The sequence below is a fragment of the Musa acuminata genome, chromosome BXJ3-9 (genome assembly GCF_036884655.1).
Source record: "Musa acuminata AAA Group cultivar baxijiao chromosome BXJ3-9, Cavendish_Baxijiao_AAA, whole genome shotgun sequence".
Lineage (NCBI taxonomy): Eukaryota > Viridiplantae > Streptophyta > Magnoliopsida > Zingiberales > Musaceae > Musa > Musa acuminata.
In genome coordinates this window covers 43,723,126-43,742,249 of record NC_088357.1, presented here as the reverse complement: position 1 = coordinate 43,742,249, position 19,124 = coordinate 43,723,126, and the positions used below count along the sequence as shown (strand labels likewise).

The 19,124-nt window shown below is 37.5% G+C and overlaps 1 protein-coding gene across 5 annotated transcripts; it reads right to left on the bottom strand.

Moving 5' to 3' along the window:
* Window positions 1-385: 385 nt before the first annotated feature.
* On the bottom strand, window positions 386-15,991 carry LOC103998792 (ENHANCER OF AG-4 protein 2). 5 transcript variants are annotated; one of them, XR_001975642.2, is made up of 14 exons: window positions 15,611-15,991; window positions 15,057-15,133; window positions 9,940-11,910; window positions 9,305-9,818; window positions 9,014-9,122; window positions 8,592-8,704; window positions 8,333-8,520; window positions 6,315-6,903; window positions 5,712-6,240; window positions 5,503-5,598; window positions 5,305-5,404; window positions 5,024-5,181; window positions 2,966-3,084; window positions 387-720 (listed from the first exon to the last, which is right to left on the bottom strand). XR_001975642.2 is itself a non-coding variant. In XM_065166972.1 (12 exons), exons 1-11 carry the CDS (start codon window positions 15,719-15,721, stop codon window positions 5,334-5,336), a joined length of 4,368 nt encoding a protein of 1,455 aa, XP_065023044.1. In that variant the 5' UTR covers window positions 15,722-15,991; the 3' UTR covers window positions 2,704-3,084; window positions 5,305-5,333. The 5 variants fall into 5 exon arrangements, 1 of the variants encoding a protein (XP_065023044.1); XR_001975643.2 differs by having other exon boundaries at window positions 387-713; XR_010501141.1 differs by lacking the exon at window positions 5,024-5,181 and having other exon boundaries at window positions 386-720.
* Between the last annotated feature and the right edge of the window lie 3,133 nt (window positions 15,992-19,124).

Here is a 19,124-nt window from a genome sequence, read left to right as displayed (position 1 = left end):
GAAACGTTCGAAGCGATAGCAGAGCCGAGCGAGATTTGCATGCACGACTGTGTTGCATCAATCAATATGTTTTCAGCGTCAAGAATAGGCAATGCAGGTTTGGGTGTAAACTTAGCTGCTCTTGCATGATTTTGCTGCCTCCGATTGGTGTCTTCGACGGTGACCGACCAAAATCCAATGGATTTCCCATTCTCTTTTCCTTTGCTTTTGGGCAAATGAATGACAATTATATTTATCCCTCTAGTGATTAATTAAACTTTAATCACTACCACCCTTCGAAAAGGTACTATGATTATTAAAAAAAAAAATTGAGTTTGATAGATCTATCTTTATTAATAGATTAATTAACACTAACATTATCAGAGACTAAACAGCATGGCTGGTGCTCAGAAGATACAATGAAAACAGATAAATATAGTCTTGTTAGCATGAGCGTTCGTGCTCAGATATGGAGATTAGAAACTATAAATAAATGTTTCTGGCTACTGTCTAAAGAACCTAACAATATCTAACACACATGTTGCCTTGTCAAAGATCCTAAGCCATGAGCAAGTAAACAAGGTGTGGTTAATAAATACATTAGTGTTTCTGATGCCCACAAAACTTCCATGGAGATTCTTCATTCTTCACATCGATATAGACAGCTGCAGAATTCCTATGGTTTTGGCTACTACTTCTAGATGGCGACATAAGACATTGCACAAGCTCAACACCTGCTGGCTGACACATGTGAGAAAAACAATGACATGGTAAAATTAGTGATACAAATATCAATTGAAATCAGCTTCTAAATGAATACAGTTTCGTATAATAATTTTTTATATATGGAGCTTTTGAGAACCTGAATCTGTACAGAGGACCACAGACTTTATAAACCAGTATTTTTAGATCAGAGTCTGTGTAGTTGGAAAAGGATCCACTCAAATTGAGGAGGAAAGTAAAAGATTGTCATTTTGAGAGAGAAACACATTAATGCATAATGTTCAAGTCATAGAACAAAAACTACAAGAGAGACACAAAAACAGAAGAAGATCAAAATCGAAAGCAATCTTAGGGAGAACAGTCAAATCACCATCAAAAAGAGGGCACAAGATGCATGGTCCAAAAGAAATGCAATAGGAGGAAACAACTATTCTCTATGCTATTGCTGTGGAGGATGCTTGCTTAATCACAAATCTAAATTCAAACGAAGTAATATCAATTCGGACATCATCAAAGACCATCAGAATTCAGAAAAGGTCTTGTTGCTTACAGAAATCTATTGGGTAGCTGGTTGAATTCTGCATAAAATAAATTCATAAGTCAATGATGCTCTTAATTAGTAAGAATAGACGGTGCTGAACCAGCGATTTAAAAAGGCGCTCGGGCAAGGTGAGGCGAGGCCCGAGCGCCTCGCTAATCTCCCAGGCAACGCGCTTCAAACAGGCGCCGCCTGGGCGCTCGCCCGAGCCCAAGCGCTGGGCACTTCGGGCGAGCGCCTGGGTTAACTAAGGCGACCGAACCAAGATTTTAGGTCTAGTTCGGTCTATGATGGTTAGTTGGTTCAATCGAACCAACTAAAACTGATATAAGTGACAAACGAACCCTAACCCTCGTCGCTGCCGATCCCGATCCCGCTGCTCGCCGCTCGCCGTTGTCGTAGCTCGCAAACATTGCCGCTGTCGCCGCTCGCAAATGCTACCGCTGCTCGCCGCTCCTGCTCCCGCTCCCACTGCTCGCAAATGCTGCCGCTGTCGCCGCTCGCGCCTCCCAATACTCGCCGCTCCCGCTCGCCGCTTCCTCTTTTCTCAGTCAGCCGGCTCAGCACCCCTTTACACTTCCTTTTAACAGTATACGTATACTGTATACTGTTAAATGTTAATATTATTATGTTTATTTGAAATGATTAATTTTTAATATTATTAATAGATTAATAATATATTATTTTAATTTAAAATTATTAATTTTTATTAATTATATTATATATTTTTATATTTTTATATTTTTATATTATTTTATTAATTATATTATATATTTTTATATTTTAGCGTCTCGCTTCGCTCGGGCGAGCGCCTAACGCCTCGGGCGTTTTTGGACCTTGACGTCTTTTGACGCCTAACGCTTGTTAAATCACTGTATTGAGTACAAGCTAGTCTTGTATAAGTTATTGATCTATAACATAAACTGGAGACCAATAAAAAAACATTGAAATTACAGATTTGGTAGTCTCAGTACATTCCAGATATAAATTCCTTTTTTGCACTGCTCAGATATATTCCAGATATAATTAGTAAGAATAGATGTGTAGACACAGTCAGCTTTCTTTCTTGTCAACTTGGTTTTAATAGTTCACATCATGGTTTTAAATCTCGTCACCTGTCCCATACAGGTACCTGCCTGTGATTTGTTATGCAAAACATAGGTAATTAAAATAAATTAGTTGTGTTTCCTTTTTTCTCCTGCCTTGTTTTCCCACTGCTCCCCTTTTTTTTTTCTTGTCACTCCTCATCTTATAAAAATATAGATGAGACATGAACATGCAACAAAGATATACAAAAAATCCCAACAACTATCAAAATTATACTGTTACCACACCTTACGACTAAAAAATATGGAGTTTGATTACATACCATGAGCATTTAAGAAATATTTATCCCCCAGAGCGCATACAAAACAACTTCACAGTCTCAACTCCAAATAAAAGAAGTAAGCAATGCACAGGTATAAAGATGAATAAAACTGAACAATCATCAGTTTGATAGTTTCAACAAACAATAAGCTTCAACTTTTTCTTCCAAATGTCATAACAAAAAGTTAGTTAGATACACAAACACTTGAGAAAAAATAATGCTTAATGTTCATTCATTTTGACCATTACAAATGGAATGCAAGGCACAAGTTATGTTTATCAAAATGCCAGTGCTGGAGCTATCAAAAGCCCAGTGAGAAGTTACCGAACTGTACAAATTTCTCATATAACTTATACCTCAGCATTTGAAGTGGCTTATCTGGCACAAAATCTCTAAGAACTTTTTCAAAGTCCCCAAAAGGAATCCAAGATATAAGTACGTATCCATATAAACCACCATTTATCTAGTGAATCACCTGCGACAGTTATAGATTAGTTCAAATTGGTAGAACTTAGAAAAAAAAAATTATGGAAACAAAAAAGTTCTAACTAAATGTGAGCCTACCAAGAGTCTGTAGTTGTAATGCAAGATAATATCCAACAATAAACAGTCAACAGAAAAAAAAAAAAATCATGGCGAAGCTAGAATCATAGTTAATTAATACATAATGATGCTTACTAAATTTCCAAAAACACCAGTATCACCTCAAAGCTAGGACTTCCAGTAATTATTTGAATCCCTTGACTATCATAAAAAACCACAAAGTAGGGACCTATCTTGCTCACAGTAATGTCTTATTTCAAAATTGTTAACTACCTAGCTAATTCTGATGCAATTCAGGCTGACATGGTGGGTCAAAGGAGTCATTTAGTTTTTCCTCCATATTTGTGCATGTTGGGAAGAAGCATAAAGAAAGTATCACACCTAAAGAACTAAAGGACAGAGTGGTTGATAAGAATCAAAGGTTAAAAAACAACAAAATTAGTAAATTACAAAGAAGGAAGAGAGAAAAAAAGGCAACCGCGATCCTGTTACACGCTGGCAACAACCAGGCTTCTATATACCACAAAATGATAACCAAGACTAATTAAATCTAATTTGATGTAACACATGCCTCATAAACCTCCCATATTCTGAATCATAATCATACCTATTTGATTTGTTCAACTGACTCCTAAAGCTACAATTATCTGAACCACAACTATTAACTTACACATAAATATATTTCCCCAGACTATTCAAAATCAAAGGAGATCGGATTGATTATCTTATCCAAACAAAAATAGCCATTGATAGCCATTAGTAAGTAATCACATAATGAACTCTCTAAAATTTAAAAAAAATCTAAAAGTCCATAAAACTAGAAAAGAATATTTCACACGTTTAGACACATTGACTTAACCCTACCACCTATTGCTGGCTCGATTTGGACTTGATCCCAAATAATCTCGGAAAAAACAGTCTTGATTAATTGCATCAACTTTTTTATACAGCCATTTCACGCTAACGGCTCAATATTACAAGATAAAATTGAATAAGAAACATTTTTATTTGTAAGCTGAGCTCTTATGGTCACTCTCAAACTTTAAGCTCTCACGAACCTAATGATTCCTCCCTTGGATACTGTTGTAAAGCAGAATCATATTAGTTATGGAATAGACTCAAGGGGGTGAAAATTTTCCTCCCTGATTTGTAATGTGATCTTCACTTAAGAATGCCATGTCACAAATTTTCTTGCCATCACACATAATCATATTTACTAAGTTCATCAATCTTCAGACATCCAATAAGCAAATAACATACACTAAAATTCTTTAAAATGAATTTAAACAATTAGTCATCAGGCTAGTTTGTCATTCATCAACATGATAACTTCACTCAGACTAATTAAAGTTAGTTTATCCATACCCAATTACTTTAACCCAAGGTCTCTAAGTACCGGTTAGATTATTAATGCATGGTCCAGTATTTACTAGTCTCACCAAATAGTATACTTCGAACCGGTGCATATACGATTTATTTTTAGTTTTTATTATCTTATCCAGTATATACAATTGGGTGGCACAGAACAGTATACAGTCTGGTGTAGCAGTTCGTAACCAATTCAATAGGTTATCAGAAACTGGTATGAACCGACGTTTGAAACCTCTGTTCAATCATAAGTGATCCCGCTACAAGCTTGAAGACTTAGATCTATGATACCAAGGCTTTCTCAAAAAGCAGAATTTCCAAGTTTGTTACTTGTCTTTTAATTTTAACATTCCATATTCAGAGAATGATATCAAATATAATGGAATCAACCTCATTTCAACCATTTTTCACAAATTATGGAATTGGACATTACATATGATTAGAAAGATGTACGATGATTTTACAAAAAAATGTTACCAGTTGCCTATACAACATGGACTTACATTAACGAAGTCAGTATGTTCGATGCAGTTGCTAAGACAATTAGAATGTACATATTCCTGTCAAAAGACTAAACCAAGTATCACAACTCTGATTCTTTGATAGCATCTCACATTGACTGCAGCTCGGGTCTCAAATTCTCAGACGTCTTAGGATAAAACTGAAATAAATTCAAGAAAAAACAAGCAAAATCTATAATATGAGGATATTAGGTGAAAGATAAAGAAAAAAATCTGAAAATTACTCTGACAAAGTTAAGGATAGAAGCAAGATCAAATATTACCATATCTAAACATGTGCATACAGCTGACTTTAGCCTGGTCTCCAACAATTAAGACCAGGAACATCTGATCTGCCTGGCAGCACTTGGCGAAAACCATGGCCTGCAGGAATGAAAAGACCCCATTTAGTCTAGGTATGATGAATATCAAATTATCAATCTTGGGACTGTTGGAGCATCTTTCCTCCAAGTCAGCACAACCTGAGACTGAACCTCCAGAAGGCCTTGGATTATGCACAGGAAGCTGAAATCCCATAGGGTTCGACAAAGGTCTTTCCCTGGTAGACCTCATAAATCCTGCCCAACAAAAATTGATTGTTAAGAATCTCACCATCCTAGGTTCAGTTTCCTTTACAGGGTTCACAATACAGATAACCACATTCATTTATCTGCAACATATAACCACATACCATCCTGAACAATAGGGGCGCCTGAGCATGATGGTCTTGCTCCAGACACCCAAGCAGCATGCTGATTATCAGGGCTAAAATCACTAGCATGCACTTTCCTTTGTTCATCAGACATAAGTTGTCTTTGACCATTTGGAACAGATGTCAATGTGTACGGATTGTGAGATTGAAGCACTGGTTGTTGACTCATCGGAGTAACATGTGGAAAATGGCCAGTGGGCATTTGTGCGGTTGGAAGAGGATAAGTGGAGGGAGTTTGTGAAGGGGGATGAGAATTGTAAGGCCTCTGGTGAAAGGATGAATTGCCTTGTTGAAACTGGTGAATGTGATGAGAATTCTGAGGGGCTAAATACAACTCGTTATGTCCATATTCAAATTGCCTAGATGAAGTAAAGTTACTTAGACATTGTGTATTGCTCATTCTATTTGCCACAGAGCTTGGATGCTGCTGTAGAACCACTTCACTATTTAAAGCAGTTTCCTGGCCCTGAATTGCAGCATTACCAGCCATATCAACCAGTTTGTTGCCCTGCACACAGATGCCAAGAGTTAAACATAAAACACATTTAAGTCACTAGACAAGCTACTATAAGAAACCCATACATTTTGCGTCCTGAGCTCTTCCTGCACAGGGGCATAAAATATAGACGGTGGAGAAGGTGACACTGTTGGTAGAATTGGAACAGAAGGAAGAGATGTTTGTCCAGATATTGGCAAGGGTGGTGGGGGTGGGGGTGGAGGTGGTGATGGTGATGATGGTGGAGGTGGGGGAGGCGGCGATGGGGGTGAGGGAGACAAGGGTGGAGGAGGTGGCGGTAGTGGTGGAGAATCCAAAGGAGGTGGAGGAGCAGTAGGTAAAGGGGGCAGTTCATCTGGATTAATCGATGTTGCTTCCAAAGTTATGCTAGATTCCTGATACTTTAATTCAACTTTTTGATAATCATTTCTCGTTATGCCCTTCTCATCTTTGGACAAAGGATCATCTTCCATTTCAAGTTCACCATCTACATCTTTTAGTACATGATGATGTCTGTCACTCGGCGTCAAAGAACAAGTGTCTAATTCTTCTAAAGTGCTGCCAACTCCAACTGGCATTTCATTGCCAGAATCTCTGCAAAGGGTGGTAGGGTGATCTTCCTCATCTTCAAATACATTAGTAGACAACAATCCGGGCAACTGAAATGTTGTATTACTGAAAGAAAATAGAAACAAATGAAACACAAAGAGTAAGAGAATATCATGTCAAAGTAAAGAAAAAAAAGATATTATATAAGTGGTTGCATTGCTATGCAGTTCCCAGTCCATTAAATGCAACACCCAATCTTGATTTTGATCTACCCAAACATGACTGAGAAGTTCAAACTACAATATAGATCATTAAGAATTGCGTAGATACATAGTCCCTTAGTTTGGACTTCAAAAAAGATGACAAGCATTTTTTTATTGTTTAGTAGAAGACTAATTAAGGGAAAAGGTAGTATGGAGTTTGGACCTTAAAGAAGACGACAAGTCTGTTCATGTAGCGAGAGTAAGAAATCAGCAATAGGACAAGCAGTTTGGACTTTGAAGGAACAGCTAAACCTAAATTCAAAAAAAATCAGAAATATGTGATCCTTAACATCATCACTCTACTGAGTCGACATGTCTATACATATAGTGAGATTAAGAAATGAGCTAAATTGTGCATAGTTTACAGCCCAAAACCCTTCTTTGCCAAATAGAAGACCTCGGAATTCAATTTTATTTTTTCACCAAAACCCTTTTGTCAGGTAATTCTTTCCTCTTCTTCTCTTTCCTTCCTGATGACTCCACACCAATATCAAAAATTAAACCAAAATAAGAAATTCAGTTTGGTTCAGTTCTGTCTTTTCTTCTACTTCACACAATTATAAGTTAATAAAAAAATGAAAAATCCAAACAGTTAGTTTCAAACTTCAAAGTTCAAACATCTGGCAATAACCAAGCCAAACAGAACAGATATACCCTTTTCCTAGTAAAAGAACCTTCCAAACCAATCTAAGGTCACTAAAATCTAAGACGCAAGTTCCTTTTTGTTCATGGCACTGGCAAGATACCAATGAAGTGCAAGCTATGCCTTCATGAAGTTTGCTGACACATATTTGATTGCACGAAGTTTTATCTTTCAATGTGTTTGGTCTCCAAATTTATACCAGCAAAACAAAATTGATTGGTTTTACCAAAATAATTTAAGTAGAATTTTGAAGTGATTAACAAAGATAATTCAGCATCATGGAACCATATATGAGATACAAGGGTCAAAGTGATGCAAAAAACGATTTTGGTACTGAGATGAGATAGGATAGTGTATTTGCAGGACATAGGTACACCTCTTAGTTGTATCGGAAATTAGTTGCTCAAAGACGAACTCTTCTAATTCACAGTTTAAGAAACTTGAGATTTCTAGATGTATCATTATATTCAAAAGTCAGTTACCCAAAATATGTAATTTTATTTATTTATGATCATAACAGAATGCAATTATTAACATAAAAATTAATAAATGTTAATAAAACAATAAAAATGAAAGACCGCTCAAAAATTGGCAGGCAGAGCCTACAAAACCAAATATTAAACAACAAATTTGAGATGTCACACTATACCTTCCATACTCATCAACATGCATGCCGTCCATTTCTCTGATTGGATCATCCACAGACCTCTCAGCTCGAGATGGACGTCTAGGAAAAAATCCAGCATTCACATCAACATTAGGAACTTCTATGTCATCAATGTATCGACGAAGAAGAGATTCCGGCATAATTTTCCTTTCAAGCCATAGCCTCAGAACCTGAGAATAAAAGTTTACTTCTTCTAACAATGCTACAATACAATCAAATCATGAGAAAGTAGCAAAATTACCTTGAGACACTGACGACGATTCTCACGAGCACCAGACCCAGGTGGCGCAGCAGCAGCCAATAAGCGTGGTAATGCTTCCTGTATAGTAGGAATGTATGACGACCCAGCAATCCCTGCAGGTTATCAAGATATCAGGAATAAAAAGAAGTTTGTGAAGATAACATTTATAGTTGCAGCAATTCTAGAACATGAAATAGACCAGAAAGATAAGAGTATATGACACAGAAAAACACCCCCATAACTAAATTCATTGACACAATTTATTGTTCAGCACCAAAGAACTGAATCCACATTCTATTTTATTGCACCTAAAAACTCAAACAAGGGAATAGTGGAACAGTGCTTACTGTATTAATTGAATTCTACCATAAACTCAAAAAAAAAAAAGGAGAGTAGAGTTCTACCAAATATGGACTTACTACCTTTCTGGGTATGTGAACACTGAGTAATAGAGTCAACGAGGAAAAAGAGGTCAACTCTACGATGAAAGCTGGGTTCAGTCTCCAACTTCTGAATAAGTAGCTCCACAATCTGCAGACAGTCATATCTATAACCCATTATAATCTGTCACTGGCTGCAATAAACTATTCTATCAAACAAACAAATGATCAAAAATACATGGTAAATACAGATCAGGGCATATAAAAACTGCTAAAACATGAAAAATACACAAGCCATATACCATACAGCAATGATTATGCAAGTATTCTCACCTCACCAACAATGCCATATTTGGCACACTCAATTGCTAGCCGAGTTGCACGTCCAATACTGTCCTTTGTCCTTGAAAGTGTTTCTATCATGCCCTCAAAAGCATCACGTGCAACAGCTGCTTCAGTACCACCACTTAGTGAAACCCCCAGTGGCCTTTGATCAGGACTAGTCCTGTGCTCACATTCTTTGATTTCCACTTTGTTTGTTGAAGGAAGTTCCCAAGGAGCTGCAGATGGAGAATCAAATGGCATTGAAGCATAAGTTTCTTTAATATCCTTTTGAGCAGAATTTGTTGATGAAAAGGGAATTGGTGTAGCAGGACTTGGGCTCCTTCCAAAGAGTGCATTTGGAGACGATATTACAGGAATAGCATTTACAGGAGGCAGGCATCGTGATTGTGCGTCTCTCCTTTTTGCTTGAGCAGCTGCGATAAGGTGCTTCATTGACTTAGTGGTATCAGTAAACACAGATTCGCTATAGCTCGCTACTTTCTCTTCTTTAGAAGCTTCTGATCTGTAAAATAATGAAACAACCAGCAAATAATCAAAGCAAAACTCACACAAAAACAAAACATCTTTTCTCTCCAAAACCACAAAATTAACATGGCACATCTATCTAAAAAATGAATTTATACCTTTTATGTCCTAAAACATCCTTTTGAGAATTCTGCCCCCCAGGGTGTTTGTTATTGAGCTTATTTCCAGTAAGCACAGTAGTGTGCATATTGCATTTCGAGGTCGCCTTTACGCTAACTGATTTACTTGATGCCTTCTTTTTTTCTGGTGTAGCTTGACTTCGGGATGAGCTCAACCTCTCAGTTTGGTGGTTTGAAAGTTTGGATGGATGATTTTGAGATTTCTTTCCTGAATAAGAACCCAAGGGTTTTATATCAGGCTTTATAAATGTTTGATCTATTGACTTCATTGCATCATCGACAGCAACAGGAGTCTTGGGTGATACAATGGGTGGTCTAGAATCACCAAATGATGATTTCTGATATTCTTGCTTCTTAGGACTTTGAGAAGCTTGCAGGCTTTCTGATTTTTCTACCCTCCTCTCCTTGTACTTTTCAGCCATCTTGACAAGCAATGTCACATCATCTGAAGGCTTCTCATCCCTGATAAGATCAGGCTTTTCAGCCACAGCATAACCAGATGGAGAATCTTTGTTACCCTCCATCACAGAATGAAACTTCTTTTCAGAAACAGAGATGCCTGAATGTGCTAAAACCAAGTTGCTAGTAGAATCTTTATGAAATGGGGTCTTCTGCCCTTCCTCCACTTTAACATCATTAAGCCTACGTGATCTACGTCTATAGCGGATGTGTGTACTCAAGGACCTATCAATCGTTCCATCTTTCACAAACCAAGAACCAGTTTGAATTGTACTTGCAGTGGCTTTAGTGGCAGTAGTAGCCACTGCATCCATGCCCTCAGAACCTTTGGTCATCGAAAGGACAACCTCGTTACAAGTTATAGGCATCCCACCATGATGCATTTTCATTTCTGATGTTAACTGATTTTCAGTTTTCATGGAGATTCCAGATTTTTCTGTCTTTACAATTTTACCACCTTTACTTCTAGAATCAATATTAGATAAGTCATTATGTCTTGAGTTCTTCCACTTGTCACTATTCTCCTCTACCATTTTTGATCTTTTAACTGGACATGAATCTTTGCTTCCATCCAAAGTACGCTTTTTATTTCTAACCTGGAAAATATTCACTGTTGATTCACCAGAAGACATTGACCCTTTATAGCCATGTTCTACAGAAACATCTGTGGCTTCCTTGCGCAGGTCACTATGCTTTTTTTCCTTTTCAAAGGAATGTTCTTCAGATATTTTCAGACTCTTTGATATTTTTGAATTTCTCAAGTCAGTGTCTCTTGAAGTCACCCTTCTGCTATCCTCTCCAGTCACCTTTGTTGTTTGATGATCACTTTCTAGAACCTTCAGCACATTACCTGCATTTTTCTCCTGAGATTCATTTTCATCTTTAGAATCACTGGAATCCTCAAGTCCATCATGAGAATAGATTTTTGGAAGTGGCTCTATAGTATCAGTTTTGGGTAACGTCTCTGGTTCATTTCTCTTACTAACATCAGAATTAGCACACATTAATTTTTCCTCCGTACCAGAACAAGTATGAGAAGCTGACTCGGAAACTGCAAGTTTTTCTTTCTTTGGAACTTGAACACCTTCGCTTGAAGTTTTGTTCCTTTTCAAGAGGGATCCAGGTCCACCTAAAGTCAGATCAGAAGATACATCTTCCTCCTGGCTCCTTGAACCCAGCTCCATCACATGCAGCTCATTATTCGAGCAGTCATTCTCACCTCTTCCATTATAATGTGATGGCTCATGATGTTCCCTTAGATGCTTGCTATCTTCGAAACCACTAACCGAGGGAGATGCAAGGGCAGAACTATTCCTGACAATATCCTGCCCTGATTCTCCTGAATGTTTCTTGTTCAATTCTTCAAAAGCCTCACATATCTCCTCCACAGCACTAGTGAAATATTTCACTGTTTTACCCTGGCAACGAGCTATTAACTTACCCTTTGACTCATCAGTAAACACCTGAATATCAGCTGGTAAAACAAAGGCACTGCAAAAAGAAAGTCAAAGAAGGTGATGGCCATAGGTCCACAGAGTAAGCAATCATTTAATTCATGGATAGTACAGAACATAACCACATAAGATAAGTCTAGCATAGAAAGTATTGTATCCATGATTAGAAGATAAATCTCCATCACGTTTATTTTCCAAGCTTAAGTAAGATATTCAAAAATAAAATGGAGTGCTTGATTTGAAACAAAATACATGTTTCTCAAATGATTTATAATAAATCTCCATCATATGATTAGAAGATAAATCTCCATCATGTTTACTTTTCAAGCTTAAGAAAGATATTCAAAAACAAAATGGAGTGCTTGATTTGAAACAAAATACACGTTTCTCAAATTATTTATAATAAATGCACAAGGCATTTGGCACATTGCACATAACCAAAACAGGAAAAGGAACAGCTACAGACTTGCTATTCACTAGCCACACCCCTTTCCCACTGCATAGAGGTAAGTCTGTTTTCCTTTTTTTTATTTGTTTTTCTTGCGGGCATCACATTAAGGGACATACAGAATTTATATTTGGCATATAATTTTGGAATTTACCAAGAGTTGATTTTGGTTTAACTTATGAGAACTTAAAGTGAACTGATGACAGAGGACAACTAGTTTTTCAGGAAAATACTAAGCCTCAAGTTCGATTGGAACTATTACTTCACTCCAAAGTGAGAAGTAAATGGAACAAAAAACATATTCTTGACCAGTCATGATCAATCCTGAAGTGTATACTTGTCGATGAGTCAAGGGAGCATCACAAATACAAACAAACTTCTGTTCTGTCAGGTATACATCTTGAGAGAGATCAGATAGTCTTTTGATAAAGATTAGTTCAAAATAAATTGTGAACATGCCTCTTTTATGTCAAACATGAAACAAAAACACAAATATTGTTTTATAGATCAATTATATTAATGTAAATAGATGCAGCTGTAGGTTGTATCTACATAACTCCATTTTGCTTGAACTCGTATACACAGAGTCACTACATACTGGTCCAAACATGAACCGATATGTGGACCACCACCTTTTCAGGCAGTCTGGTCCTGTCTAATTAAAAGGCTGATTAGGGCTCGTGATCACAAGCCCTCTACTCCGTGGGCACTCATTGTCATCCATCGTCATAAACCTCCCCCCTTCTTGTCATCATCCGGCGCTGCCTATCTCTGCTCTTCTCGTTGCTGTCCACTGCCACCCACCTCCACTCTTCTGGCTATCATCCACTGACCTCACTGCCCTCTCTTCTTCCTCTTCTCTTCCTTCTCTTCTTTCTCCACCGTCTCCTCTTCTTTCTTCCTCTTCCTCCTTCCTTCTCTTCCCTGATTACTCCATTCTCTTCCTCTTCCTCCTCTTCCTCCACAGCCTCTTCATCCGAGTCTACTCAAGTTTCGCAATCATGTCAAGGACATGCTTCCATGTCCTCTCGTTCTTCCTCTTCCTCCTCCTTTCCTTCACCTCCTCTTCCTTCCTACTTCCTTCTCCTTTCTCTTTCTTCTTCCTCCTCTTCCTCCACTGTCATCGGTTCCTTCTTCTTCTTCCTCTTTGAATCTTCAGTACATACTAGTATACCATGTGTCGATACACTGTTTTATCGATCAGGAAGTACCCATTCCAGTCCAGCTTGGTATAGGATCCCAGTACGAGATTGCAAAAGCAGTCCTTGGTTGTATCTATCTCTAGAATTAATAGTTAAACCAAGAATTGTAACATATAGACTAAGTTCAAAGGTGGCTTGAGTTTTGTTCTTCCATTTACAACAATTTAGTTGAATCTTGAACATAAAATCTTTACATAACTGTATTCTGGCTTTCTTATGTAGATATATTCATCAATTTAGTTTCAAGAAACTAATTTCTTGGTCAATGAGGCCTATGCAAATCTAGCATAGATCTACTTGTATTTAAGTTGATTCCACTCAAATATAGCCTAGATGCATTCAAATCTGAACAAGATTCATGCACACATGACCTATTTGGATCCAACCAAGACATTCAAATCTGAACAAGATTCAAGCCAGTCCAGCCTAGATCCATTTGGATTCAGCCAAATGACTGAATATGACCAAGATTCACATAGATCTAGGTTAGAACCACATAAATCTAGTTTAACCTAGATCCACATACTTACAAGTACTTCATGAACTTATTATTTCAAGTACATATTTGTAATACATGTATCAGATGCCCACTATAGCACTTTTAAGAGGTATTTATGCATACCCTATTGACATATGCTTTACAATCAGCCTTGGAGACAAAAAAAAAAAAATATAAATTTATAATAAAATTAGATATCATGGTGGGTCCAACGGTCCAACCAGTATAGATCGGTACATGATCATACTGACAAGGATCGATTTGTGTACCATACTGGTTCAGCTGACAACTGATATCAGTATCCACCAAGATTTGAACTTTAAAACTTAAAACGGAAGTGGTGCAATTTTTTTAAGAATAAAAAAGCACAACATCCTTCAACTTCAAGCTGCATATATTTAATAAAAAATTTAAAAAACAGCATAAGCAAGCACTACCTAACTAACAAATTTTAAAACAACACCAAATTTGGTTATCCAAATTTCAAAGCTACCTGAGGATATGAAGTAATGAAAAAAGTACCAAAATTCAAGGAACACCCACTAAGTGCCCCTTTACATGATCTCTAACTATGACTTTAAAATTTCACAAAAAATACACTAATTAAATTACTCATCTTGACTACCTCAAGGCAATAACACGAAGTTTCATGGTTTAACATGAAGATCCTGTTTTATAGTTCAAAATGGCTTAGTGATCCTCCTTGAGTTTCTGATAATTTCTGCATCTTTTCCGATATAAGAATAGTGTTACAAGTCGGCCAGCATGCTGCTCTAAGTGGGTCGGCTAAGCTTTAAGCATCCTTCAGCAAATGTGCTCACTTATCAATGAAGAATCAAAAAGAAAAATAAAGATAGCTTACAAATTCAGTTTTTTGCATTAACCATAAAAGCGACTTTGTGGTCACTTTGTCCCCATAAAGTAGACAATGGTCTCAAATCATGAGTTTAGTCATCAAAGATCATCAGGCAGAATATAGCAAATTAATATCAAGAACAGGTGACAGCAAAACGACAATAACTAATGAGACTTACATCTCAGAAGTCCCAAAGAACTGAACAAAGTATTTCCTAGGATCTGGTGATCGATCAAATTCTTCTGGCCTGCTTATCTGACGAGAAGGTAGCCAACGTTTTAATCGAAGTTAAACATATTAAGAAAAGGCACGAAATGCAGAGGATTTCAGCACAACAAAAGGGGTGGATGGAGGAAAAGAAAAGCACAGTTACAATTGCTAAATCATCTTGAAGAACCAAATGAAAGATTAACAAATATTGAGATAAACGATGAATCGCTAAAGGGAAAGCATGGAAGATGTCTCCACCACACAAATCAACGGAAGGGAAAGGATAAATCGCACTTAACAAGAAATAAAACACAACGTTCGTAGAAAAACCCCAATAAGAACAGCACCACTGAACCAAGAAACACACAACAGAATAACCAATATCCAAAACCCTGGGTTCCCGGTTCCGAACAATCCAAGTAAATGCAACACAGATATCGGCAGACGCCGAATCACAGAAGCATCAAAAGCCCAATTTACATACAATACCAGAGGAAAGAACAACACATAAATCGAGCTGACCTTCGCGGGCCAAGCAGGATACCCCTTCACCTTGGCGAGAACGAGATCCCCCGGCTTGAGCTGTTCCAAGTTCTTAACCCGATTCCCACCTCTCCTCCGCCCGGGAGGCATGGTGCCGAGCCCACAAACCCTAACGCGCTTCCCTCTTCCAGGAACACCACCGCCTGCGGACAAAAGCGACTGCGGGAAGGCAAAGGAAACCCTAGGGCTCCGGTCGAAGGGCGGTTCTCCCGCTGTATCCCGCGGCGGCACGGAGGGCTACGGCGGAAGGATCGGGCGGCGGCGGGGGACGGGCGGGGGAGTCGGGCGGCGGAGCGCGAGCATTTCGAACGGCGCAGACGAGTGGGCGAAGGGGATTAGGAGTGGCGAGTCACGATGAGATCAAAGCATCTAACAAAGGAAGGTACATGTGAAACGCGTTCCATATAGAACCACCGCTGACACGGATTGGATCGAGTTGGCTGAACCCAACCAGCTTATCAGGACCCAATCTGAGAACAACATCTATTTAAGAGTTGTGAATAGAGACGGAACCCTTTAATCGAGATTGGAACGGATTCAATTTAATATAATTTAAATACTTAAATTATTAGCCGAATGTGGACGGAATAAAATTTGTTATTGATTTTTTTTAATTGATTCAAATAAAGAAAATTTATTGTTTAATTTATTTTTAAGGAACTCAGACTTTACTAATTCTTGAAAATCTAAACAAAACTCGTGAATTAATATATATATATATATATATATATATATATTTGGTATTGAGATTTCCACTTCGGAGAATGATGATGATGGTCTGAGAAAAAATAAATAATCCTATAACACGATTAAGGATGATAATGGTTTGGAATCTATTTAAGACATGGTGCTGCGTATTAATAGATTTAAGATAAGGTGGGATGAGAAAACAATTATCTAAACTAAATTTGGATGTGTTGGTAAGTGCTTTATGCATTACATATATAGTTTTAAATAAAATTAGAATATGAATAAATCTTCTAGAAAAATCTAAAGCACTTCTTATTTGCTTTATTATTGTAAAATATTTATTATTTTTTTAAAAAAATTATCCATGGTCTTAGCTCGATTGCTAAATTGCTGGCTACCTCTGTTATCGTTGTCCTTGTTACTTTCATCCCGTTACGAGATTCGTTGTCTCTTAATACCTTCTAACATTAACTCTCTGTCTGTACTCTCGAGAAGAAAATAGAAGAGTATAAGATGAGGACATCAAGATCGCATAGAGACAATAAAAACGTATGGACAATATGAAGTAAAAATAATCGGATAGAAGCAAAAGTCAAGGATAAATTGATCTTTTATGAAATAAGAGATGCTCTATGAAAATATAGCAAAATGAGTGCTATGTGAAAAATAAAAATAAAATAAAATGTTGATATTTTTTCGAAAAAATTATCTTTAAAATATTTGTGTCACTAAACTATTTTTAAATTCAGATGACATAAGTTTTCAGGAATAATCCCTACCCTTTTGAGTTCAGTAGAAAACCCAATAAGAACAATCAGGCCCGGTTCGGTCCATCGAGAAGGGAGTTGGTCGAGTCCTGCTGCTTTAGGCATTTCATCGAACACTTGACGGCACGCGTAGGTCACCGTGGAACGGAAACGATGGTGTGGAACTTCCCACCGACGCCGAAGCAGCTGGCGGCCACGGCGGGCGTGTTTGGGATGGGCGTCGTGCTGATCGCCGTCGGATCAAACCTCTCCTACGCCAACATTGCTCCCCAGCAAGCCCGCGCCGAGGCGCGCCGCCAGTTCTTTAAAGAGTACCTCCGCAAAAAGTTCGACCACTAGCCGACCTCCTCCTGCAGCACCCGCACCCCACTTTGGGTATCCTTATTTTCGAATTAGTATTTTGAGTCAATTACAACAACAATAATAAAGCTGTAAGTTTCATCTATTTGGAGTTGTAACAAATCATATATTTAGTTAAGTTCAGAGTATTTTGAGTCAATTGGATTGCTTTATTTAGGAGTCTTGAAACCAGAGGTTTGGATGTTATGCAGGTTGCTATCCCTATTTGATGCCAATTCATGACTGAATGTACAAAATTCGACGCACGATCATAAGTTTCAGACCGATAATTCCATAAAGTGATGGCTTTTAGGGGTAATTTGTTGATGGATTGGTCGCAGGACGGTTATGTACTGTCCAAGGAGACGATGACATTGGTTCTTCCTCTTGGAATGACTTGAGCTTCTCTCTGTTCTCCAATTTAACTGCATGCTAGCATTTGGTGGGCTTATTATCTCTTCGCAGTTAATATAAGTTCCAAGAAGGTGTCGATTTGAAGAGTCCTGAGCTTGATTAGCGGACTGCTTAAGATGAAATAGTGCTTCAGAACCTTTTCCATATACATAACTTTTTCGTGGTCATGATCACACTGCCATATCTTGAGGGTTCAGAGCAAGCAACAAGTCGTTCGCAAAATATTTAACAAATCCTTCCCATGTAGCTACACTATAATATATTATGCAAACCAATCATGTGTTCAATCTCATTTATTTTTTGTCTTTTTAGTCCTCCTTCAATCAAGGATGTGAATCCTGTGTTCTATTGCTGATAGCTCAAGTGCCTTGTTTAAATGTTGGCAATATGGAGTTGGTTCATAATTGCTTATCATTGATTGTTGATGATTCTGAACCTGCAACTTGTTTGAACCTAATCATCTCTCTGTTATCAAGATGATAGAGCATGGATCTTATCTATGCCATGTCAAAGCAAAAAATGAGAAGTAGAAGAAAAATTTGTGAGGGTGTGCATATTTGATGGCTGTTGGTTTAATTTTATTACTTTGCTTGAATTATATAACTATGTGATTATAGACATCAATTGCTCGTACTCCTGGGATAATTAGAAAGTCCTTAAATAGATTAAACAATCTATTCTTACATCCTAAACTCTTTATAGTCCAAATATTGAGGGTTGGACTCATTTACTCACCTATATGACCTATTTCAGTATCCTTGTGTTGGATCTGTATTCATGAGTAAGACATGTATTAAAATGAGAAGATTATCCCTTTTTGTCTCCTAAGGCGTCTTATGAAGCTGTAAGAGCAACGTTAAGTTTATCTTTCTCATACGTGTTTACCTATTGTCGCAAATGTGCAACTGAGTCCATTTCAATGAAACACTGCCTATTAGACTGAAATATAGACTAATCTTTAAGTACAGGTACTAGGTACAAACTTCTATTATGAATGTAAGGATTGTGTTTCCTTCATTACCTGCAATGCCAGATATTTCAATGCTTGCTTGTTTCTTTATTTGGGTTCCAGTATCTAAAAACTATGAAATTTCAAATATCGCAAGCATATATTTTAAGAGTTCTGTACATTTTCTATCAATTCTGTATCATGAGCCAACCAACTGCTTTGCAGAAATTGATTTACCAGTGTTCTTGATTCAATTAATGCACACCAGTATTTGGATAATCTTGTGTCAGATTATCCTTGGATAAAAAATTGGTGTAATCTGACTGGATTGTGA

Bases quoted from the DNA above. Each gene is read 5' to 3' on its own strand.
- LOC103998792 (XM_065166972.1), bottom strand. From the start codon at position 15,721: ATGCCTCCCGGGCGGAGGAGAGGTGGGAATCGGGTTAAGAACTTGGAA. The intron at 8,521-8,591 runs GTAATTTTGCTA...TTTTATTCTCAG, and splicing joins ATCGTCGTCAGTGTCTCAAG to GTTCTGAGGCTATGGCTTGA. The intron at 6,904-8,332 runs GTATAGTGTGAC...ATTTTCTTTCAG, and splicing joins CATGTTGATGAGTATGGAAG to TAATACAACATTTCAGTTGC.